This window comes from Chroicocephalus ridibundus, chromosome 3, assembly GCF_963924245.1.
Source record: "Chroicocephalus ridibundus chromosome 3, bChrRid1.1, whole genome shotgun sequence".
In the NCBI taxonomy this organism is placed as follows: domain Eukaryota; kingdom Metazoa; phylum Chordata; class Aves; order Charadriiformes; family Laridae; genus Chroicocephalus; species Chroicocephalus ridibundus.
This window is the reverse complement of record NC_086286.1, coordinates 85563452-85589107: the sequence shown is the minus strand read 5'-3', so window position 1 is coordinate 85589107 and position 25656 is coordinate 85563452. Positions and strand designations below refer to the sequence as shown.

The following is a 25656-nucleotide window of genomic DNA, read 5'->3' as shown; positions in this document are numbered from 1 at the left end:
CTTTTCATACATACTCATGCAATGCCTGCCTTGTTCTGACTTGGCCAAATTTTCTCTAGTGGCAAATCAGTCTGCGGGGCAAATAAAGCTCTGTGAAAGAAACCCTCTCTATTGCTGAAGGTCCCGCAATAGCAGCAGGTCGGTAAGAGACTGGTCCTACACAGAAGCTGAGTTCTGCTGAAGATACACTTCCCCAGCTAGTCTCAGCAGTGTTAAGGGAGCAAATTGGATGTGTGCACTCCGGTCATCCTCCTCTCATTCTCTCATGGAGAACAGAGCAAAACAACCACCTTATGAGTGCAGAATACTTCAAATAGAATAAATTCCCACATAGTCTACTTACATTTTAATCTTCCCTTTTGGCATTGCAGAGCATAATTTCAGAACAATAAATAACAAAAACAGATGCTGAGGTGTCGGGCATGACATAGGAACCTGAACAGAATAACTCAAAAATAAACAGAAGATATGTGGAAAGAACCTTTGAAAGTTTATTCTAAAATGTTCTTAGATGTTTTGTTGTTTGTTTTTTTTTTTAAACAGACACATAAATCTTAGACCTTTGTATTGGCAGTTAAAATTAATCCACTAGAAATAGCTGGTTGAAAACAATTATCATATTTGTCATATTCATGACTCAAAACCTAAAAGCACAGAAAACTTGAAAGAAACTGACTGGTAATAAAAATGAAGCTGATAATGATTGCTGACACTGAAAATGGGAAAAAGGGACAGAATACGAATGAAAACTAAATTGGATTTTAAGAATCCTTTATCTTTAAAGCTTTCTATTCATATCAGCTATGTCAATAAACATGCTTGCTTGCTTATTTGGAAAGATTCTTGAGTAAATCCACACCATTCCCTCATGACATATTTCACCAGCATCCTAGTGTGAGCGACTGCCTTCTCTTCCTTGCCAGAGTTTTTCCAAAAGTCTAAAGGCAGATTTCCCATCTCCAGATATTTATACAGAGGTCTCATGCATCTCATGCTGTAAATAATCTTCAGAATTATAGGATTCAGCCTTGCTGCTGTGCTTCTTGCTGAAGGAACTGTTTGAGAGCAATGCTTTCTTTCATGTCCTCTCTCATAAAAGGGTTAAGGTATATAAGAAAGAAAAAGATTTTTTTTTTCTCATATAATAATAATCCCCGTCTCCACTTTCCGCCTTCTCTTCCCATCCACCCCTCGCCGGTTCGGTGCCTCAGTGAATTCCGTGCTCTGTTTCTCTCCCTCCTGTTTGCCAGTATGGCAGCAGTAGTCGCTCCATTGCCTTCTGCACCTGCTGGCTGTCACATTGCGAAGCGGTGGCACATCTTATTAGGAGCACTGCCTCTGCCCACATCCAGCAGGCTGGGCAGCAGTTTCCTATATATCCGTAAGCATATGTGTGCTTGTGTATAAACTTACATACATATAACTGTATGTAAGGGTATGGAAACAAAGAAATATAAAGCAGACCTGATAAGACACATTTCAGGGAATCTAAGAAACTAAGTGTGTTACAAATACCACATAAATGGTGTGTATTAATATATGTGTGTGTGTGCATATATATATGTAAGTATATATTTATATTTATAAAATGTTGCAGGTGTGAAAACTGAGACACACTTGCAATAGGTGATTAAATCTTTCCTAAGGTTACAGATATCGTGTGTCAGTGTATACGTGTGTATGTGGGAGAGTGTTTATTATTTGTAACTTGTTCCAGTGTTTAGATTCCCTGAGCTCTGACTTACATCTGTCTTGCTGTCTCCTGAGTTGCCTTAGGTTTTTCATTTCTACGTTAACTTTAATCACAGAGGAATAGCTTTTGAGGTCTTTTTCTCACTCCTTACATCTTGCTGCAATCAACTGAAAGAACAAAACCCTAACCATACTGAAATTAATAGAAGGTTTTCCAGTGTTTCTGTGAGCAAGATTTCATCTCTGCTATTTCTTGTCTTTCAGCAAATCCAGCTTTGCTGACAGCTTCGACTATAGTTCTGAAAAAGGGTTGTGGTTTTTCTTATTGTACAGATCACGGGGTCATTGACTTAAATCTGATTAAATCTTCTGTTTCCCGTTACTAACTTACTACAATCAAGAAGATTAGGATGTGTTTTCAGAAATTTGAAACAAAGATACATGGCAGAGATATCTGATCTGAATAAACATATGACTAGTTTCTGGTGACATTTGTTTGAAAGAAAATATTCTATCCCACAGACTCAACTGTTTTGATGTAAATTGAAGTCACCATTGTCAAATATCTGTTAAAATCTTTATGATATTGTAGGAATCACTTTATCATTCTTGGACTTCATTTCCACCCCTTCTTTACTCCCCATAAAGCAGTTTCAGTAATAATTTTCTGGCTGTGCTGTGATAAAAACTTAATTAATGCTTGTAAAAGTCCAAAAGATTCTTTAAGGGAAGGCATTTCAGGAGTGGAATTATTGTTATTACTAAAGCAGCATTTTATTTTGCTTGTATTGTACTTTTAATTTGTAGATTTTAGAGCATTTTATTAAAGGAGGGAAAATGTCATTAGTCTCATGCTATAGGTGTTGAAAATGAGATGGAAAGTGATTAACACTTAAATTAACACAATTTAAATTCAACACAACTAAACTCAAGTTAAGCTGGTAGAACAGCCGGGAAGTCCTCCTACCACGTTGTTCTCTGACCCATATATGATGCTTGGCAGGCACCAGTAGGGTCTAATTGCCCTGGCAAAACTGTGCTGTCCTTCATCAAACCAAGATACTGGTCAGTAAGATCAAGATTTCCTAACTTTATTATTATTACTTTTGATTTTGCCCCCTTTATGACAACTTACGATACATATATCCTGGCAGAAATCCCATTTAATTTGGCAGGGAGGGAAACTTTGTGGTATTTTCCCCTTTGTTTTTGTGTGACATCTGACTGCATGCGCTCATGCAGACCAAAGGCTGCACTCAGAAACCAGCTTGTGCATCGAGCGTTAGCAAGGCTGGCTGTTAGCCCAAAAGCCTCGTTAGGGAGCCTAGACCACCTACCTAACACGGGAAATTAGTTAGGCACCTAAGGGTGGGGGGACACAGCACAAGCAGTGGAAGAGGCTGCCCAGATAAGAACGGGAATGTGTCTTCCTCCATCCCTCACCAAGGTACATCCAGTGCTCTGAAGGAGTGGGTCATTCTCCGGATTCAGTGCTGGGAATCGTCCCTTGAGATCAGGGAGTTGGCCCTTTTCTTTTATGAAGAATCAGGGAATTATACCTTTTGAAACACAGCCAGAGGAGGATTCACTCAGAATACAGATTGGGGTTTGTGATCTTTCCTACAAAGCAGATTCAAACCACCTCTGCCACCTTCCCTTTACAAGGTTGTAAACTGCACAGGGAAGGAAGCTGATTCCACCTTCTAGTGCTGCAGATGTGCCCCTGGGCATAAATCATAAGGGAGTCAATAGGCAAAAGACAGAAAGAGGTCAAGGGAAAATGGTAGTGTCTCGATTAGCAGCTAAGGCACCAATAAGGAGGAAAGGATTCTTCGCCTCTAGTCCTAAAGCTCTTCACATGTTTTAAAATCGACAGCCATTGTCACCTAAGAGCTAGGACATCTTTAAGGAAAGGGAAATATCTAGGTCTGAATCACTTCAGGCTGAAGTAGGATTCATATCTAATAGGCCATAGCTTCAATTGCTTCATAAAGGGACATCATCCTATGCCTGTTTCTTTAAAATCAGATAAACGAAAAGCAGCTGCTACCACTGCATTTAAGATGGAGTCTGCTCTTGTAAGCACATCTGCATCCTCAGGGCTGAGAGCTGGGGGAACAGCTAGTTTATCGATTTTGAGTGGCCCTTCCCTGTGAAGAATGAGCCCCTTCTGGGGATGAGCTGGCACCAGGCTGCTAAGTGCACAGGAGCCTGAAAGGCAGAGGGACAGGGAGAGCTTATGCATGACCAGCGTTAAGAGACAAATGAACAGAGGTTTTTCAGGGTTGCCAGTTTCGGAGCCAGAAACCAGCATTTCCCTTGATCTCTACTAGAAGTGCCTGTTTCTGGTTTGGGGGCTCCTCAGGATTTGGGGTAGCCTAATCAACCAGGGGCTCAGGTCTCTCTCACCATCAAATTAGTCCTACCCACATTTATTAAGCTGTGTTAACTGCAAGGATTCCCAGACTGCAGCGAAGGCAACTGCCTGCCATCATTTTTCTTTACAGCAATGTCCTTAAAGCAGAGGAATATAGAATTAAATAGAGTGCTGCTGACCTCATATCCAGCTTCCTTTTTTACCCTTTTCCAATTTATTTCCCTTGCTCTCTCTCTTTTTCTTTGTATTTCCTCCTAGCTATTTCTGATGACTTTCTTTAGAAAGTTACTTTCTGAGTAAGATGGCTATATAAAGTCTTCCTTATTTAGCAGGAAAAAATGAAAACTCCTTTCTCCTGTTTAAATACCTCGTTTTAATATGTACAGTAGGGTTGTACCAGAGAAAGACTATGGGCCGCAAACTTTAAGATGGGAAAAAGACTGCTTGGATAACTGTATTTCCAAGATATCGTAAATAATTTTACATTAAATTGTTACTGTAGTAGTAAAAATTTTATTAATTCGTTATGGAATTTCTGCTCTAATAAGAGTAGAATAATGTATGACAGTAAAATCCAGTAACTGAACATCAGAATTAACTGCTTTAACTTACGCTGCAAATATTTAACTTCTCTTAACAAGCATAAAAGGAAGACAATAAGCTAAGGAATAGCAAATAACATCAGTCTTTTCAAATGAAGATCTCTGCACTAACTAGTGATCTGCCTTGTACAATGTACAGTCAACAGCATCTGTGAATATTCTTCATTCCTGTACTCTAACCTTGAGAGTTGCTCTCAGAGGTATCGGTGCATATGTTAACCCAGACAGTAAGTAGTAACAAGAAAACATCATCTTAGAACATGTAGGTGTTTGTAACTACTGGAGGATTTTTTTCAGACTATTTTTCCTTCATCCCATTCCTCTTATGTATTCGCTATTTCTTGACTGAAGGATTTAATTTTTTTTCTTTTCTACAGAAAATGTCTTTTCAGTGACTTTTTGTTAAGCTTTGTATTTCTCAACTTGTTATACTAGTAGTTAAAGCTCTCTGCTCTTCCTTTTGTTATGTACACAAAGAGACACTCAAAGAAATTAACCACTGGTTTCTCTCAACTGAGAGTTTATTTTCTCAGAGGAATTGTGCAGTTTGAGAGGTTTAGGGATTGTTATATATATACTATCTAAACTTCTGTTTAAAATATGCTCTCATTCTTGCTATTGAATGTTTTAGGTTTGGGGGATTAAGTTTTTGTTTCTGTCTTTGTAGTATGGATTTACTTAGTATGGATTTTGCTCTTTCTTTCTGTGCATGAGTAAGAACCCACCTGGGCTGGACTCTTAAAAGTCTTCTGTTCTTGTTTTCAGTGTCCAAACTTGGCTAATCTTTATAGTGACTTACTAATTTGTTTGCTCCAGCAGGACAAAGTACTTCATTTAAGAGTCTTGTCTTATAATCACCTTGTACTTTACACCTACCAACCTCTTTCTTTAAAATGTTTAGGACTACCAACACAAGTCACCTTGAAACACAAGTCACCCATGGGCACAAACTTGAGCATAGGAAGTTCCACCTAAACATGAGAAGGAGCTTCTTTACTTTGAGGGTGGCAGAGCACTGGAACAGGCTGCCCAGAGAGGTGGTGGAGTCTCCATCTCTGGAGACATTCAAAACCCGCCTGGACGCGTTCCTGTGTAACCTGCTCTAGGTGACCCTGCTCTGGCAGGGGGCTGGACTAGATGATCTCCAGAGGTCCCTTCCAACCCCTGCCATTCTGTGAGTCTGTGAAAACGTAGCGGTTGGTGCACAATGGGAAAATTATTTGTGTTTTTCTTCCATTTTGCCAATTGTCCATTAATTTAGTGCTCATGTCCTTACACCCACAAGTGCTCTACATTATATCACTTACTTGAATTGCACTTTTCCCAGGTGGGAAGATAAGCAACCACCATTTTTGGCACTCAGTACTTCATGATATGAAGGATTTGTAGTCTCTATACACAGACTCTAACCTGAAGCTTTGAGTCACTGGTGCTCTTTTATGAAAGCTAGAGTAGTGAGGAGCTGTGCTCAAGTCATTTAGACAACAACTAACAGAACCTGGATAAGGACTCTTGGCCATCATGAGTCCTGTTGACCAACACTTAGTTACTTCTTTGTTCAGAATAGTCAAGAAATACAATTCAGTTGGCTGGATTTCTAAAACAAACATCCATCCTTCCACCCTGTGAGGGGAAAAAAAAAAAAAAAGAAAAGTCTTATTTGCAAAGAATATGGACATATTTCCAAAAAATAGCCCTATAAACCATCACCCCTCTTCTCCAGTTTCCTTTTGACTGTACTGATAAATACCATTCTCCCTTTCAGCCACAGAGCGTATTGCACTTCAGTTCCTTGCTTTTCTCTCTAGGGTAGTTGCTGTCTCTCTGGTAGCTAGTATCCATAGCACTTAAGACTTTGCAAATTAAAGCAAGAACATTGACCTGCATCCTAAAAAAACCCACAGTTACATCAGTACAGATCCCAAACCCAGAGGTATAATGAGTTTCTTAAAGAAAAGGTGCTAGGCAGGCAGAGAAGTGAAATGTTAAGTAGAGATCAGATTATGAGGATTTTATGGTATTTTTTAGAGGCCTCTCAGGCTTTCTTTCTAGGCTACAGAGCTGTCTCAGGAGTTATGCTGCCGCTGGCAGAATCCTCCAGATCTATGCAGTTGTATCTGCAAAAAGAGCAACATTCAGTCCCAATTAAAATTTTTGAGTTTGCCTATGCAGCAAGATTCAGCAATGTAACTACTGCACACAACCTCTAATCATATCTACACAAACAGCTGGTGCTTAGAGCTCCAAAAGTCTTGCTTTGCCACGGAATTAATGTCCCCTACAGTAAAAGTTCAGTATTATAAGCAGGCATCCTCTGCTCTTTCCTGTTTCTGATTTGGCTGCCTTGCATGGGGAGGTATTTTTACATTGTACTAGGGAACTATATACTAGGGAGTCAGCCAGAAGCAACTGTGGTTCTGGGATATGGAGTTTAGCACACATGCATAGCAAAGCCTATAATTCTTCTCCTACCACTTCATGGTTCATCTCTGTTTGGCTTAGCCCACACCATTTTCACAGCTACGGTGAGTTTACTAGGGCTTTCTGGTGGGCTGGTGGCCATTACAAATACATAGCTTGTGCAGGTACGTTATTCATATTTCAGCTGGTCAGCTGCAGTTTTACAAGCCAGCCACAAAGCTACTGAAGAGCTCTTTCTGCAGTTCTGGCAGAATCAGAGAGAACAGCAGTTTGCTGTCCCCAAACCACATGGAAAGAAGGGTGAAAGCGACCACTTGCTTCTGGAGCAGCTTTTCTTTGATCAGCTTCATTTCGTGCAGAGCCTTTTCAGAGCTTTTTGAAAGAAGTGTGGACTGGCTTGTGCTTCATAGCTAGGATGAGCTTTATCTTCAGGAAGATAAAAAGCACTTTCCTGGCAAGGCAGATAAAGTTTGCTACTAAGCCACAGTGGTGAAGAGCTCCCTTTTCTGTAGCTAGCACAGCATGGAAAGCCACAACCCCTTTCACAGAACGCTATCAGTCATAAACTAGCTGTGATGTGGACAAGCCGACGTGGAAGTTAAGGTAAAAAAGGTCCCACCTCTGCATGTTACCAAGGCTGGCAATGCTGCTGAGGTTTCTGATAGCGTTGCATGCATGTATTTTCCAGCTGTGCCAGGGAGGGAATGGAGAGTACTCATGTTCCCTTTGAGACAAACCTAAAAGCTCATAATCAGAATGCAACACAGCTGCAGTGTGAAGTGGGGTGTCCTGACAGTAATGCCAGATTGTCTGGAAAAGTTCCTTGCTGATAGGATTCTCTTTTTTTTTTTTCATCTGTGTCAGTGTGGGTGGAGGTAGGGTCACTGCAGTATGAACAGCAGTGCTGTAGCCATTTCTCTCTGTTATTCTGAGAGACTCTGTGTTCCTGGCTAATGCCTTTTTCTGTACAGTTGGATCGCAGAAAGGAACCACTGAGCTGTTGCCTAAGCAGCTGGAGAGTGACAGTGTGTGACTGCCTTGGGGAGAAGGAGAGGATAGATGACAATCAGGGGAAGGCTGGGGGCTGCTGAGCCATAGCAGCACGCTGTGTGTTGCACAGCAATTGAGAGAAGGGAGCCGAGAATAGGGTTTTCCTCAGCAAGGCCTGAGGGGACAAGATTCAGAGATTCTCAAAAAAGCAGCAGTACCCCAGCTAGCAATTGACAGGAAGCTTTATGTTTTGCCTTTGAAAATAGGGACTTCTTGGTTGTACGTGCAATTTTTCAGTTTGCTTCACCTTTTCACTGCGTACAGTATGGCTGTTTCATAGTTTGCAAGACAACTTTCAAGATGGGGGATTGTTTTATTCATTTATTCAGCAATTCTTTGCAGTTTTAGACTGCCAGCTTGTGTTTTTATTAGGTGCATTTTACAAGAATCTGTGTTTAATATTATCACTGAGCACCAGGCTGGAAGGAATCAAGTGAGGTCATTTAGCCCAGCCCCAGGACCCAGGGGCAGAATCTGATCTCTCCTTGCTTAGCGGTGCTTGTCTAACCTGTTCTTAACAGTCTCCAGCAATAGGTTCAGCACCATCCCTAAGCAATCTATCTTAATGGCTACCTGTCCTGAGGGTGCTCTTAGATCATTTTTCTAAAACTGTTCAAAATAAAAATTGCCACTGTTGAATAAAATGATTCTATACTGTTCTCAAAAGTGCAAATACACAAAACTGGAATCTGAGGAACTGAACAAATAACCCGAAAACAAAGGAGGTGGAGAGGGGAAGAAAAAGAACGTTGCAAACACTGGAATAAAATATGCAGTCTGAGATTAGCAGCTAATTCAGCTTTCAGCCTTTAACTGTATGCAGTTCTGTTGAGCCTTTTCATACTAGGCTGCTTTCAGAAATCTGTGGGACAGGCATGGAAAGGCGTGGAAGCAAGCCCATGTTTGGATAGTGGGGGGAAAAAATCCTCCATTCCGGTTGCAACAGAGGAGGCATAACTGGGAGCGGTGAAAGTTAATTCCAATAAAAAGCAGCATTTTTCAGTCTCAGAACGCTAAAGCAAAAGCAGGCTGGGGTACGTCCACACAGCAGTGACTTGGAGATAAGAAGTCACACTCAGGCTATCCTGAGGCAATAGGTTTTCTTTTAATACTGCAGGTGAAAAAGTTTCAGCTAATTGGAAGCGTGGTCTAAGAAAACACAGCTCTTATCACAAATGCAGATATGCCATGACCGAGGCTTGTGAAACATGCCAGAGGACAGAGAGAGCAATTTCAAATGAGCCTTTTTTCTAACAATAACAATTGTTTGCTTGTGATTCCTATCAGTTCCTACCGCATTTGACCGTCCTTTTAATAGTCTTAATATATAAATAGTTTTAATAGAGTATCTACCTAGCAAGCTGTCTGCTTCTAAATGGGCCTACTACCACTTATACCTCTGCTTTCCTCAGTGTCCTCGTGCTTCTCAATCTTAATCAGTCTTCTGTGCCAGAAATGCCCAGTTTGACCCCAGGAGTGATCCTCAGAGACTATCTTGATGTTGTTAAGTATTCCTTCTTGAGTTATCCTGAGACCGAGTGATGATGAAGATAAGAGTTAGCCCTGAACACTTACGAATTTTAAGATGAGAAAAGTAACAAGTGATTTTTTTATTGATTATTCAGTGTCCATGACTTCAAAAATCTTTGCTCCAGCTTAATTTTAAAATACTGTCCTTTTCTTTTGGAAAATCTCAGTACTAGACTAGGAGAATGAAAGTTATACCTCTGGAAAGAGTGATATATTTTGAGGTACTGACAAAACCTTGAGAGCATACCAGAGAAACTGGTGTAAAGATATACCAGCGAAATGGGCATTGGATTAATGACCAAAAAGGTCACATTTTCTCCCTCCTGCAGTGTTGCATAACCAGAAAATGATTGGAATGATTGAGAAGTCATTGTTGGAATGAAGTCATGATAAAACAGTTACCATAAAATTCCATTTTATTTCCTAGTGAACATGACAAAATAGATATATTTTTGCAAGCCTTGCCTGGTGTACTTGGGGTTAACATTGCCGGTACCCTATCTCCCTGTTTGTGCTGCTACTAAATGGAGCGGCTTACGGATGGAATGCCAAGTTTTGCACTTAAAAAGGAGCCTTGCTAAGTTTTGTACTGAGAAAAATGGTCTTGTATTGATGAAATACTATACTTGCAACTTGGAAAAAAAGCACCCAGAAAATACTTGCTATACCACAACACTCTGAAATGTACTTTATAACAAAACTATCAAAAGTACCAAATTCTTCCAGTTGGCAAAAGTCTCAGTAAACACATTTCTTTGACTAAGTTTTCTTTTCAGAGTCTGGCATGCCAGAGGTTGATGGGGGAGGGGATCTGCGAAAAGGAAATTTGTGCTTCTGTGGTGGAAGGAAAACCATGAAAGAGGAAGGGTGAGCTAAGGTTACTTGGCTGGATGTCTTGTAACAAATGTCTCCTTAGCATCACCTTTACAGTAAGAATCACAGCAGAAGATTGATGGTTATCTCGGGCACAGAAGGGAAGAAGGAAATAAATAAATATGAAAAATATTCCACATCGGAGAATATTGTGAAAAAAAAAATCCATTAATTCTAGTTCACAAACAAAAAAATACAAGCTGCTTCTTAAGAAAATAGTATTTGTCAAGAGGTGCTTACCACACTCCTTCACTGTGCTGCTGCCTGACCGTGTACAGAACTCAGTCCCAAAAGCCACAAAGGCAGAATCTGCTGGTCTGTTCCATAGGTTCTTCAATCTGCTTTATGGAGCACAGAAGTTATTGCTTCTGAGGTTAGCACTTCATCCTGAAAAATTACTGCTGTTCCCAGCGCATATCTTAATAGTTACTACTGGATTACCACAAAAGGGAATAGAAAGATAGGATTCTGTGGCAAAATCCTGTCCAGCTCCTTGGGGTATATGTAAGTGGTATCTTTAGAAGTCTGCTCAGGTCTTCTGCCTCCTTGCAAGCCTCTCATTCCAGGTTTTAATGGGCGTTTCTTTTACAAACATTTTCCAACATCCCATTAGTAACAGGTTCAAAGTGAAGTATCATAGTGGATGTACGAGTCTGTGTAATAAACAGTTAGTTCTCTGAATCCTCAGGATGAAAAACTAAAAAGGACTATCCTGGCTGTAGGTTAGCGTTTTGGTGAAAGGCAAAACCTAAGATCCATGATCCTGGAGCAGTAGGGGACACATGAGCTCACAGGGCAGGAAACCAATGTGAGGAAACAGATCTGGAAGGGATAAAATAGCTAAACTCATCTGTTTAGTGTTGTGAGATGCTAATACTGTTATTCTGGGTAGCAGAAACAGCAAGTGTTTATTCTCACATTGGCATTACTATTCAAAAGCTTCCTACACAAATACAAAGCCGTGGACACACTAGAATTTCAAGCAGAGAACAGAATACATAATATCTGGTCATTTCCTATGTAGCAAGAATTGCCATGTGATGATGCAGCATTTTTTATTAGTTGGCAGAATAGCTTAGTGTAAAAATAATTCTTATCAGAGAGGCTTGTGTCAAAGGGCTTTTAACTGGAGGGCAACTAAGTTACAAGGCACAATGTTAAGGTCCTTTTCTGATTTCTCATCCATTTCAATCCCTAGAAAATTAACAGTCTCTGTGAACAGACACCTTTCCCAACCTATTGTTCAAACTCAGCTTGTGTTATCTGTTCAGTGAAAAGTTATACCTACTCTGCCTGTTGGTTTCAATAACACAGAAACGAAGAACAGAGTTACACGAAGATCGGCTCAGCCTCTTGTTTTTCCCTTGAGCTTCATCTCCTAGAGCTGCTCAACCTAAATCCCTTCTTCCTCGGAGACCCCGTTCTGACTTTCACTGTGGTAAGGCAGGGAAGCAGCCGTCTGCTCTCATGGGTCATCAACTCCCCTCTAGACATATTTCCAGTAAAAATCAACATAGGCTGAAAAAGCCCAGTGTGATGTTGCTGCTGTAAAACCACAGATTTCTTTCAGAGGAATTTAAACTGATCAGGGTAAGTGGAAAAGCCATGGACACAACAGTTCCTCCCCTTAACGCCCTCCAGGATCACTTGCTAAAAGCAGAGAGGACCTGCTAAACTGCGTCCAAAAGAAAGGGGCCGAGACAAAAGAGTCGGACTCAACATACCACTATATTTTATACAACTGTATTGTGTGTCCGTGCTCAGGCACTGGCAGCAGGGGGGTCTGCAGGGGCGGCCTCTGTGAGGAGAGGCCGGGGCTGCCCCGGGCCGGACACAGTCGGTTCCAGCCCGTGCCAATGGACCCCACCCCAGGGCAGGGCTGAGGCCCACAGCAAAGATGGCGGCGCCTCAGGGAAAGCGCATTTAAGAAAGGGACAGGCAGTGACGAACACAGGAATAAAAATGTGAAAAACAACCCTGTAAGCACCGAGGTCAGAGAAGGAGGGGGTGGTCCAGGCACTGGAACAGAGATTCCCCTGCAGCTCACTGAGGACCATGGTGGAGCAGATATCCACACTGCAGCCTGGGGGCGACCCCACAGCAGAGCAGGGGAAAATGCCCTGAAGGAACTGCACCCCATGGACAGCCCATGCAGGAGCAGAGGGTTTTTTTCCTGAAGGGGCTGCATCCCATGGGAAGGACTCATGTTGGAGCAGGGGAGAAGTGTGAGGAGGAAGGAGCAGCCAAGAGGAACCATTGTGGACTGACAGCAAACCCCCATTCCCCATCCCTCTGTGCTGTTCGGGGGCAGGGAAGAGGTAGAGGAGTCAGGAATGAAGGAGAGAGTTAAACCTGGGAAGAAGTTGGCCGGGGGAAGGTATTAATTTAACTTTTGTCTTTGTTTCTCACTATCCAAATTGGTTTTAATTGGCAATAAATTACATTCATTTTTGCCAAGGTGAGTCTGTGCCCATGACAGTAATTGGTGAGTGATCTCCCTGTCCTTTCCTCAACCCATGAGATTTGTATCCTTTTTTCTCCCCCGGTCTTGCTGAGGAGGGGGACTGAGAGAGTAGCTGGGTGGACGTCTGATAACCAACCATGGTTAACCCACCACAATAACTAAAACCAGAATTAAGACCATCTACCTTCCCAAAACAAGAGAGACATTGCGACAAATTCCTTTTTCCCCGAGATACGATATTAGAGTAAAGCTAAGCATGACATTCCCCCGTTTTTCCTTTCCTCAACAATGAACGTGAAAACATTTTTGTTGTAACTGTAGTGTTACACTCACACGTTAGCTTTTACACTCACAAAGCAGCAAAGTTATGTTGCATTAATGGACCTCTGAATCACATTCTACCATGTCTTCATTCTGAATTTAACTACTTATTTCACAGGTTAGAGGAGATGAGCTAAGAAATTGGCTTAAAAGGCTTGAAATTCTCTTTCTGCTTTCTATGAATTTATTTTTTGATATATTTATATATGTTATATATTTTATATGGGATTTTTATATTTATATTTATTATATTTATTATATTTTATTATTTTATTATATTTTATTATTTTATTATTTATATTTATTATATTTATATTTATATCTATATTTTATGGGATTTTTTTAGAAAAATTTGTGGAGATGGCTAGCAAACATAACAAACCCTCAAATAATTGAAAAATATGCAGAAGAAGAAAGACAGACAAATTTTATAGTCATTGAAATGCACAGCAGAATTACCCTTCCAGAGCAGGCCAGCACATTCAGACAATTCTTTTTGGTAACTAACTTCCACTCCTTTTCCCTTGTATGTCATACTGCTCTTTACGTGGTTAACTTTTTATTTTTAGAACACCTCTGAGTTTCAGGGCTACTTTCAGGAGCAAATGTTAGCAATAAGTAATCCCTAACTTTGCCAGGTTTCACAAGAATCACATGGAAGAGAACTTCTGGAAAGAGAATCATCACTTCTGTCAGGAAGAAACAACCAGAAAGAGGACAAAGGAGACTATAGGAACTCCTCACCCCTTTTTCCCCATGGAAAAAATGGTACCTCACAAAGATCACAGAATCATAGAATTGATTCCAGTCCTTCGGGTTGGAAGGGACATTTAAAGGTCATCTGGTCCAATGCCCCTGAAGTAAGCAGGGACATCTTCAACTAGATCAGGTTGCTCAGAGCCCCGTCGAACCTGACCTTGAATGTTTCCAGGGATGGGGCATCTACCACCCCTCTGGGCAGCCTGTTCCAGTGTTTCACCACCCTCCTAAGCACAAAAAATATCTTCCTTCTATCCAGTCTAAGTCTAATGTGTTTTAATGTAAAGCCATTACACCTTATCCTATCACAACAGACCCTGCTAAAAAGTTTGTCCTCATCTTTCTTAAGCCCTCTTTAGGTACTGAAAGGCTGCAATAAGGCCTCCCCGGAGCCTTCTCTTTTAAGATGCAGCATATCTTTACTTTTCCTAATTTTTAACACAGGGCTGTGGCATAAAAACATAATCAATCCTTTAAGGACATCTTTTTACTCATTTTTCTTTATGTAGTAACTACATGAGGCTCTATATGGAGGAGCTGAGAACCTCTATTGCTGCTTTCCTTCCCTAGGTATTTTAGAAGTCCTCTGGAGAAGGCATGAACGTTCATCCCCACATAGCCATCAGGCATGAACTAGTTTTATAACAATCTTACTGATTACAGAATTAAAAGTTCCAGTGCCTTCCTTTTTCATTCCTTTAATCCTATAACCTCCACACATATATATACACTCAGATATGAATGGACCAAATCTGCAGCATGTTTTCCTTTACACAGACAAAAGGACAGAATCAAAGAGTAATTTTATCTGTTTTGGGTGTCTTAAACTCTAGGCCTAGGATCTAGGCAAAAGGACTTTTCAACATATATACTGATTTATATCAAGTATGAGATGCATTAAGATCCTTCATTTAATTTATGTTAATTAGTTGTTATTGTGAAGAGAAGAACAGCATTATCCAATACTTTGTCATAAATAGCATGCAAGAAACCATGCCCTCTCCACTCAAAGGAAATTTCTCAGGTTGCAGCTCAGTGATATTGAAGTTCTACCCATTTTGTTGTCTGATGTCTGCTTGCTTTAACAGGACACATATCTGTAATTTAATACCTGATGTTATTTTCTCTCTTTCTCTTCCTCTCTTTTTTTTCTCAGAACAAATTATGACATCGACATCTAAAGGAATTTTCCGGCCATTTTTTATTATCTTCATTGTCCTTGGTTGTTTCATGGCATTTATACTAATTTATATCAAACCAACAAATAGCTGGATCTCTGGTCCTATAGAATCAGCCAGCTCAGTTTTGAAAATGAAGAGCTTCTTTTCTTCCAAAACAGATAATCTTAACGAGACTACTGTTTTGATCTGGGTTTGGCCATTTGGTCAGACATTCGATCTAACATCCTGCCAAACAATGTTCAATATCCATGGGTGCCATCTGACTATTGACCGCTCACTATATAACAGGTCCCATGCTGTTCTCATTCATCACAGGGACATTAGCTGGGATCTGACTAATTTACCTCAGCAAGCCAGGCCACCATTCCAGAAATGGATTTGGATGAACTTGGAGTCTCCAACTCATACTCCACAAAAGAGTGGCATTGAACACCTCTTTAACCTGACCCTGACTTATCGGCGTGATTCAGATATTCAGGTGCCTTATGGCTTCATGATGGTCGGTACAAGTTCCTTTACATTTGAAGTGCCAAGTAAGGAAAACTTGGTCTGTTGGGTTGTAAGTAATTGGAACCCTGAGCACGCTCGAGTCAAGTATTACAATGAGCTTAGCAAATACATTGAAATCCATACCTATGGACAAGCCTTTGGAGACTACGTCAATGATAAGAACTTGATTCCAACTATCTCCACCTGCAAATTCTACCTTTCCTTTGAAAATTCAATCCACAAAGATTACATTACTGAGAAACTTTACAATGCTCTTCTGGCCGGATCAGTACCAGTTGTACTGGGCCCTTCCAGAGAAAACTATGAGAATTACATTCCAGCAGACTCTTTCATACACGTGGAAGATTTTCTCTCCCCAAGAGAGCTGGCAGAATATCTTCTGATGCTTGACAAAAACAACAAGATGTACCTTAGTTATTTCAACTGGAAGAAGGATTTCTCAGTGCATCTTCCTAGGTTCTGGGAATCACACGCATGTCTTGCTTGTGATCATGTGAAAAGACACCAGGAATACAAGTCCATTGGAAATTTAGAAACATGGTTCTGGAATTAATTTGTGTGTGTGTGCGTGTGCGTGTGCGTGTGCACTTTTTTGAAGAAGCCAGAAGAAATTTCGGTCCAAGTGGAGAGGAAAGGAAAAGAGGGAAAAAAAAAAGAAGAAAAAGAGAAAAAAAAAAAAAAAAAACAGAAGGAAAAGAGAACCTTATGTCATGGTTTATCAGCTGTCCTCTTTTGGCTATCCTATTTATATTTTGTAAAAGATTTTAAAGGATCATCAGCAGCAGTAATCAATACTCAGTTTTAAATTACAATGCACATACTAATTATGTGCATTGAAAAATATTTGATTGTTTACTATAATTTTTAAACAAGGTTTTCCACATTTTCTGTGAAATATGTCCCCGTTGTACACTTAAAGTAGTCATTTTTAACACTTCTTTTTTCTTTATTTCTAACATTACATTTACTGTTTAACCTCTTTGGAAAAGCAGGACACAAGTTTTAAATGCCAGAGAGAATTTTAAGAACATAATTTGCTGTTCCAGTCTGAAATGTGTGTAATATTTAAAAGACAGTAAATTTTTTTATGGTTCATCTTACATTTTAAGAACACAGTAAAGTTCAATACCTACCATTATTCCAGTGTGATCAATTGCATCCCTTTTGAAGGGTGATGAACCTAGAAATACAGTTTTTAAAAGGTATTACAACTGTAGACAGTCTTTGTTTCTAAAAATAAGATGTTTCTTAACCAATAGGTCTATTAAATTACTTTAGGATTATATCTTTTCTTACCCTTAGAAGAATGAAGAAGTCAGATGTAGAAAAGATGAACAACCTTAGTGACCAAAGCCCAGATTCATCCAATTTTTTAGTGTATTTAAATGTAGCATGTCCTTAAGTCTCATTGTGTCTCAAGTATTGTTTACAGGAACCAGGGTTGTAAGTGGTGTTATACTGATACAGAGATAAACAGATTTTTAACACAGGCATTTGATTACATCAGCCTCCTGCACTGAAATCAGCTGGTATAATGGATTTTTATAAATAGCTTGTTGAGAAAATTTAGCTATTTCTCTCCTATAATTTCTTGAATAGTTGTGACTTTGTCCTCAATTCTGTAAAGATCTGTTGAACTGTAATTGTATCTGGAAAATTTGTTGTGGCTTACAAATGTGGAACAAAATGTCCAAACTTTATTTTCTGAAAGAAATATGCTGAAATTCAGTAAATAAGTTACCAGGCTGGCATATTCAACCATTCAAGTTATTAAGCTAATGAGTTTTGTTTTTTGAAAATATTTTATGTGAAAGATATAAACGAATGCACTCTTGCACTCTTAAGAGCAGCAGTTGCTATCAAAATTTAAATATATACATAGGTTCCTAAGTATTAAATTTGCTCTGATAGCAAATACAAAAATGGGGATGATTGTCATGATTGTTTAAAATGTCTGCTTTTAACACGTCATTTGATTTTATTACTTTTTTCTTTCAGCTGTCTTAAATATCTGATTGCCCTATATATTCATACGTACAAGGTTGGTTTAATGACATAAATGTATGGATATCTTTTGGTATCAAGTGAAAGCCAATCAGCTTGGTTTTTCAGGTCAAAAAGTTACAAATCACACCTTCTACGAAAAAAAAAAAGAGTTTAACTGGAAAAACTTCAGCTTATGTGATGTGTAAGACCTTGATCAAGGAAAGTAGTTGATCAAGTACTTAAGATTAAACTTGCAGACAACAACGTTGCTGAAATAAGAGAATAAGGGATAAGCAATGATAAACATTTAACAAAAGATAAGGTCATTTGTCAGATACCTTTTTTTACCCCAGGCTGGAAAAGAAACACAGAAGGTTGTAAGACTATTGTAGTTACATTTCTAGAACAGGAAACTCCAAGGAAAGGTTATAGGCTTCAAAAGCTGTTTTCTGATCAGATATTTATTTATACTATTTATTGCTGTCCTTAAAAACTAGTTGGCAATATACGGTGAACCTCCTAACCTCACCAGCATTCCAGAACGAAACAAGATGAGCTTACTTTGCAAATTAATGCAATATAAAGAAACCCAGTCTTATAAAAACAAAGTCCTGACATGGATGTAATGTGAGTAGTATCTCTATCATTTTGAAGGCAAGTGGCTACTGCCTACAGTCTGTCCTATAGGACATCGTACTTTTTGTTTTCAGGAGGCTGTGAAATTCTCAGTCACTGAATATGCCACTGCTTCGGCTGGATAATCTGATACCCTTGATGCTGGAATTTGGAAGTTCTTTACATTGATCTCAGTGGAAGTACATTCACCTCTTGGTAAACGTGCACAGTCCCTTATTTCATTCCTCATTTCAATAGTGGGAGTTGTGCTGTGTGTTACAAGGCCTTATGTCAAATCAGACTGGTTTCTTGGCATCAAGATTCAGACGATAACTTCTTATGTTAATAACAAGTAAGCACAATAATAAGACTTGTTACTATAATTCTCAATCAGTATATATACAGGAAAGTTTTTAAATATAAACTAAATTTTAAGCCTGTAAGTAATGGCATTACCTCTGTGAGTACTGGATACAGTCAGCATGGCTAATCTTGTGCTGAATTTTAAGTGATTTGAAAGTCTTTTGCAGGAACTGGAAAGAGAGTTATTCTCTTCATACAAGGCTTGTATACTTTGCATTCAGGATGAATTGCTAAAATTGTGTTAAAGATTAATAAAACAGTAGACAAATCTAATGCAGATGGAAATGACCAAAAATCATGACAAAATCCTAAACAAGAGACATGACCCTAATGCCTCACTGAAATTCTTGAAGTGTGTGGGCTGGAACATAAGTGAGCCAGCCATTTTATGAAGATTTTAAGGTGATTTACAGGTATCGAGCCTTAAGCAGTTCTGGCCATAAAGAGCTTTGCTGACAGAAGATGAAGCATCTTCAGGCATGTCCAGCCTAGGTGGTAAATGATGCAAAGCAATGGATGTAAAACATCTGGACTCCATGCATGCGTAAAGGCACTCTACCTAGACCGACACACCTGACTCACGGAAGATTGATCCCAGTCTATATATAACATTAAGCATTGTGATGGCTGTGCTCCTTCAGTGGGCTACCCTACATGAACAGCTAGCATAAATAGACTCAAATAGTAAATCGCTGTGGAGGAGAACGGGCAAAACCAATTAATTATGGAAGGGCAAATGACATGGAATTAGTTAAAACAGAGAAGACTGTATTATTTAAGCCTTGGTACCACCGGCAAAAGAAGATAGTTGTACAAGAAAAGAGAAACGAAAGATGAGAAATCACGCCAATTCTTACTATTTTCTCAACAGTTTTATTTCAGGCATTCAGTTTATTTTATTTGCCAGCCCACAATAATCTTGCATATGCACTTGTCACAAGTTAACTTGGCAGTCACTGAAGACAGTGAGTAATCATTATTCTTTCTTTCACAATGGCTTCTTTTGGATGCTTTTAGGCTCTCCGTCATGCACCGAGCTGTCAACATTACTGCCTTTCTCTGGGTGGAAAATAAGACCCAAAACAGATAAAATACTGGCTGCAGGTGTATTGCTACCCCAGTGAATGTGAACACACATCAGACGCAACTGGCAGCAGATCCTTCTAAAGCAGAGCTTTCTTTTCATTTCACAGACACTCGGTGACCACAGCAGGTCTTGCTCAGTATGAGATCTCCATCCCTTAGCGAATCCCGGTTGCCAGTTTCTTTGAATACCTCTTACCACCCAAGAAGGCTGTACCCACAATGAACAAGCAGCCGGAGCGAGGCCCACAGAATTTGCGAGAGACAGACAGCAACATATTTTTCTTTTAAGAAACAGATCAAGTAAAATGGAAGTTGGACTGAGAGACCATGAATGTGGGGACATGCAGGCTGAGCTAGATATGGGAAATTGGCACTACTGAGCACAGTAAACAGCTACTTACTGTTTCTCAAATTGGGCATTAAAAGAAAAAACCAAACACCACGTAATTTTCTCACATCTCTAATCAAGCAAGCTTCAGTTAAATAACCAATAACTGTTGCAGATTATTCAAGCATGGGACTCCTGTTGGCCTTGTATTAGCTCTTCTATTAGCTAAAATATAACATTCATGGGGAAGAGTGAAGTCTGTTAGTAAGCTAGTCATAGTTCTTATCTGAATTCAAGAATCTTTATTCTTGCTTTCTTTTCTTTTTTGATTTTGAAGTAAATCTTCATGTCCTCATGCAACAGTACTTTCTGGACTTGATTCAAGAGAGACCTTAAGCACATGCATATGACCACGATACTCAAGCACACGCTTAAATTTAAGAGCATCTTAACTGCTTTCATGCACTGGGGCTTCAAAGAGTATGTTTTGTATTGCCTTTGGGAATTGTGCCGAAGAGCACAGCCTGTAGCCAACAAAGGCCAATTTGTGTGGCTTCTTTTGCCCATCCTGTGAGTGGAGTGGCTACTCTACACTGAAAACTGGCTTAGCGTATATCCAGTATGCCTTGGCCCCACTCTTCTGCTTCAGCACACTCTATGTGCCACCGTTGCTTCACGCTACCACACAGCAATGGCACTGCACCTTACAGCCTCCCTCTGCTGCACGGGGTGAGTGAACTTGCATGTGATATAAGGAGGTGAGAGGAGCTGAGGATTGCTGAGATAGTTTTTCGAGGACTGTCCTAGGAAGAAAGCATAAAACCTGGTCATGCGTGCATCCTTGTAACCTGGACTGAGTGTGCCCTAGAGAGGGTCACTCTCAGACATACCTGATTTTCCTCTTGGAGGGAAATATTTGTTTCAGTCTAGATGGGAGTGAACAACGGTGTGTGCAAAGTGGGAACAAGAGCTGTGTCTGTGCAGGCTGACAAGGAGCCTTCTGACCTATTTAAACCTAATGGTGAAAGTTAATCAAATATTCAAGTGTTTCCTTGGTCAAAACTAGCACATTATTCAGGAAAGAGTCCAGGATAAGTATTTGTTTATCTACTAGTTGGTGGGCTTTTTCATTAATATTGGCTGACAGTTCTGTTTTGTTTATTTGTTTTTAATATAAGTGATTTTTACATGTCAGAAATCCATCAATATGATTCATACAAAATAGTTATTTCAGTTTCATCTTTCACTCCTTGCTCAGGCAAATCTTCCATTGGAGTCAGCAGGTGATTTGGGAGACTCCTATACCAGTAGTACAGGAATGAGCCTAGACTGGAATGTCTGGGGTAAAAAACAACGTTCTTATTCATGGATATTTCCTTTCTAATACTTGGATAACGAGTGCTATAGACAATTCTACCTTTAGAGAATCAATTTAAAATTCATACTGGTTAGATATGTTCATAAAAGCTACAGAAATGCCAAGAAATTGATTAAATAAACCATGCAGTAGTAATTTTAATTCATGGCACAAATGCCACAGAGTGATACAGATGATAAAACCACAAACTCATGAGAAATAATTAGGCCTAGAGACATCACCCTGCAGTTTTCATATTGGAAAAAGTCACTTCATTACTCTATTGGAAAGGTAATTAATTGGGAATCTTTTACGTTGCCGTATTCTCTATGCAATTAACTGAAACCAACAGTCTCTCTGCAGTGAATAGTTCAGAGATTTGCTCATGTGGCAGAGAGCCTTTCACCTCCAGGTTAATAGCCTGAATTATGAGTAGGTTGGTCCAGATCGCTGTTTGGGAACCTCTAGTAGATGACTCGGTAATCTCAGTCAGGTTTCTCATTCCTGCTTTTAGCCAAGGAGGCAAAGAACTGAACCGAGACTCATCTGACGTCTTCTGAGCATTTCTCGGCATGCTCACAGGGTGGCTTAGGATGGTCTCACTCCTGCAGCCTGTACCATGCCCGTTTATGATTACGCAGAAGACTTTGCTGTTCCAAGTAGTAAGAGTATTGGCATTTTTTTGAAGTACGGTGCCAGTCTGTACAAACGAAATATTCATACATGAGGGAACTCTTCATTAACATTCCTAAGTAAATAATTAGTAGGAAAATCATTTAATCATTGCGAATTGGCAGCAAATGCAATTGTTTGTTATTCTTTATATGAATTAGTCCAGCGGAAAACAGGCTTTGATGAAACCTTATCCCCCTGACTTGATACAGCCTGTTTGGATCCAGATACAGGGTCATGCATGATAGCAAAATTTGACAGATATATGGTAAACCACACTTACATATATATAACGTTTGGATAAATTTCCCATAGAACTTTGAATCTGTAACTAAACACTTTAGCAGTCACCAGATGAAAAATGTTCCCATCAATTCTTTTCTTTATAATGTGACAGGAAAAGCCAGTCTGATAAATGCTGTTTGGCAAATAAATTAACCATAAAATCTGCATTTTCCATTGCTGTTTTGTTTTGTAACACACACGTTCTAAGAGCTGAGATTAAAAAGTTTGGAAAGTTAACTCCCTTGGTGCAATTTAATGTTTTAAAGATTCAGTGGATATACTGAAATGAAGAAAGTGAGAAGCTTTTCCATCTATACAAAATCCTAATGTGCCAAACTGTTTCCAGTGAATGAACAAAACAGTTAAATATATTGACTTTTTATTAGGATTTGCAAAATCTTCTATTAACGCACTGTAATTTTGCACTATTTTGTAAGAAAAGAAAAAAGGAAAAAGAAAAAAGGAACTGGAAAAGAAACAGAAAAAAATCTAAAAATAGATGCCAAATGTATAGTTTGTAAAATACTATTTTTCTTATATAAGGTGTCATCACATTGTGAATCTAACTGTGTTATTGTAAATTGTGAAAAATGTGATGTACTGTTGTGACACAGCCTACCAAGGGCCATTTCTAACACACAGATTAGTCACCTGGACTTGTTTATAAGAAACACATTCATAAATCTGAGATCTCTTTTATACTTATTTTTTGTAGACTATTTTTCCACATTTACAACACAGCTGTTATTTTATATCAAACATTAATTTTGCTTTAAAATATTGTTTGAATAGGTGGGTGGGTGTCTTAAGTGTGCCAGAGACTCAAAACTGTAACAAAGATAATTCAGAAACTATTCTTTGCCAAAATGTAATGCTACTGAAATCGAAGATGTTTTGTTGAACAAGCAGACACACTGTCAATAAATGAGAGTTTCTATCCTGTGATAATGATGATAATGTTACTTTGCTCGGATAAATGCCTCATAGTTATGAGCTGCATTCCCTTCTGTCATTCTGTATGCTGTGGAAACAAAACTGGGTGCCATAGCTGAATGTCATAGATATTCAGCCACTCACATAATGTGCCATGGACTTGACCTCCAAAATATATTGATAGAATTAGGAGGAAAACCCTCAAGCTGCTTGTCCTGATTCAAACCCGCTTTCTGTGGTGGGTCACATTAAAATGGGATGGTTGACACACACAGGACTGATATGATCTCAGTAAAGATAGTGAGTTCTGTATGTAGAAACATGAGACCACATTCACCCTCTTAGTACAAGATCAGGACCAAAGTCCCCTTCTTGTCTATTTGAGCTTACACGCATAGCATTGAGTGGGATCTGATAGGAACCCTTGCTTCTTGTTCTCAGCTAATGATATTCCTTGTACTGACAATTTAATTTTTATGTGTTTTATATAGTATATCTATAATGCATAAATTCATGTGTAAGAAATAGTAACCATGGAAAAATGAATTTTAATAAAAATAATGAAAACCATTCTTACCTGCAGGCACATTTTAAGATGCCATGTTAAAAGGAGATCTTGTAAAAAGCTGTATTTTTTATTTATTAGTGATTGTATATTTTGCCCCATGACCTAGACATTTTATAACAGGGATTCTACCAAGCTGGTTTTTTGTTCCCTTTGAAGAATATCATCACCCTGAGATGCATCTGAAAAATGTGGAGGTTCAACCACTGATGTTTTTCACTATTTTTTTAATTTGATGTTGTTGTTCAACTTTCTTCTGATTACCTATAACTATGTTCAGAGTTTTCAACAAAATTTGACAGCAGTCAGAAGATACCTACTGTATGAAACTACAGGTAACTGTAACCATTTCAAGGACTTTCATCATTTATGTGAAATTAATATTTCAGAACTCTGATTCCAAGATGGTTAACAAGCAGCTCTCTGACTCTTATTTATTGAGCACTGGAATTCTCCCCAAAGGATAAACACTAAATTATGTAAATAATAGTGCTCTATATAAGCCTAAAAATTATTGTAATAGGTATATTTAAAATAAAAAGAGAACATTCTAAGTGTACTATAGTCTTTGATTATTATTTCATAGGTCTAATGTAATTCTTTTTCTTGCAGTAGTTCTCATCAAAAGCCTGATCTAAAGATTGTTGCTAGTCATTCCCATGACTTCCGGCTGGGATCTCACAAACACAATTTTAGTTCTTTTTAAGCTGTTACACATGAAATCCTCGTAATTGTCCAAGGTCAGACTGAATTCACATGGACTCTTGCAAGAATTTGCTGTGTACAGCAAGCAACACAGCTGAATCAGTATGGTACTACAACTGAGGTGACTTTGCATTGGTTTTTACAATGCAATTATGCAGCACTTTCAGCAAGCATTTGATTTCTCTAAAAATACAAGATATTTGCTACTGGAAAATGGGCTTTATTAGGTCTATATAACCTTAACAAAAAAAAGAACTTTTAAAAAGTTCTCAGAAGAGTAGAGTAGTAATTTACATGCTCATATTTCATTGCTTTATCTACTGTACAAATAACCTACATTTGCAGAGCTTAACTGTATCTAAAATAGCAAATGGTTAACAATGCTGTCAGTTTTCTTTTTAAATACATATGCAATAAATTGAAATAGATGCCACTGAAATAAATGTAATAAATAATGCAGTATACCCAGTAGAACAGAGCATTTGGTCCCAGTGATCTCAAAGTTTATCCAAGACAGAATATTATGTCTGGCTCCTGTGCAGCCTGAAGAATGGGTTGGGGCTCTTCAAAAATCCTTTTCTTTTCTATCAGACGGGCAAATCAGCTTTCCCCTTGAGCTAATAAAACTTCGCTAGTTTCTTTAAAAATTTAGTTTATGCCATTTTCTCAAACGAAACATCATCATCTTGAACTCATTCCTGACAAGTTCAGGCAGACTGATTTTTCAATAGTACATGGGAAGGAAGTCCCTGCCACATTTCCTTCATTCCCCCCTTCTCATTTGTGTTTCCTTGCATTCAAATACCACATCAAAAGCTCAATCTAGGACAAAACATACAACTTCTTTTTCTGAAATGATCCGTTTCTTCTTCCCCTCACTTGCAAACTCCCCCTGGATACAACAACCTACTGGCCACAAAACCTTGCGTGTTTGGAAAGCCAGGTCTTCACCCCTGAACATCAGAACCAGCCAAGCTAATG

The 25656-nt window shown here is 39.0% G+C and overlaps 1 protein-coding gene across 4 annotated transcripts in view; it reads left to right on the top strand.

The window, feature by feature from the left end:
- FUT9 (fucosyltransferase 9) overlaps positions 1-24529 on the top strand; it is a 113793-nt gene extending 89264 nt beyond the window's left edge. For all 4 annotated transcript variants that reach the window (XM_063329941.1, XM_063329942.1, XM_063329939.1 and 1 more), the window contains one exon: positions 15246-24529. In XM_063329941.1, the coding sequence (XP_063186011.1) occupies positions 15254-16333 (1080 nt within the window). In that variant the 5' untranslated portion in view covers positions 15246-15253 and the 3' untranslated portion in view covers positions 16334-24529. The remainder of the gene's footprint in view (positions 1-15245) is intronic.
- Positions 24530-25656: the final 1127 nt, after the last annotated feature.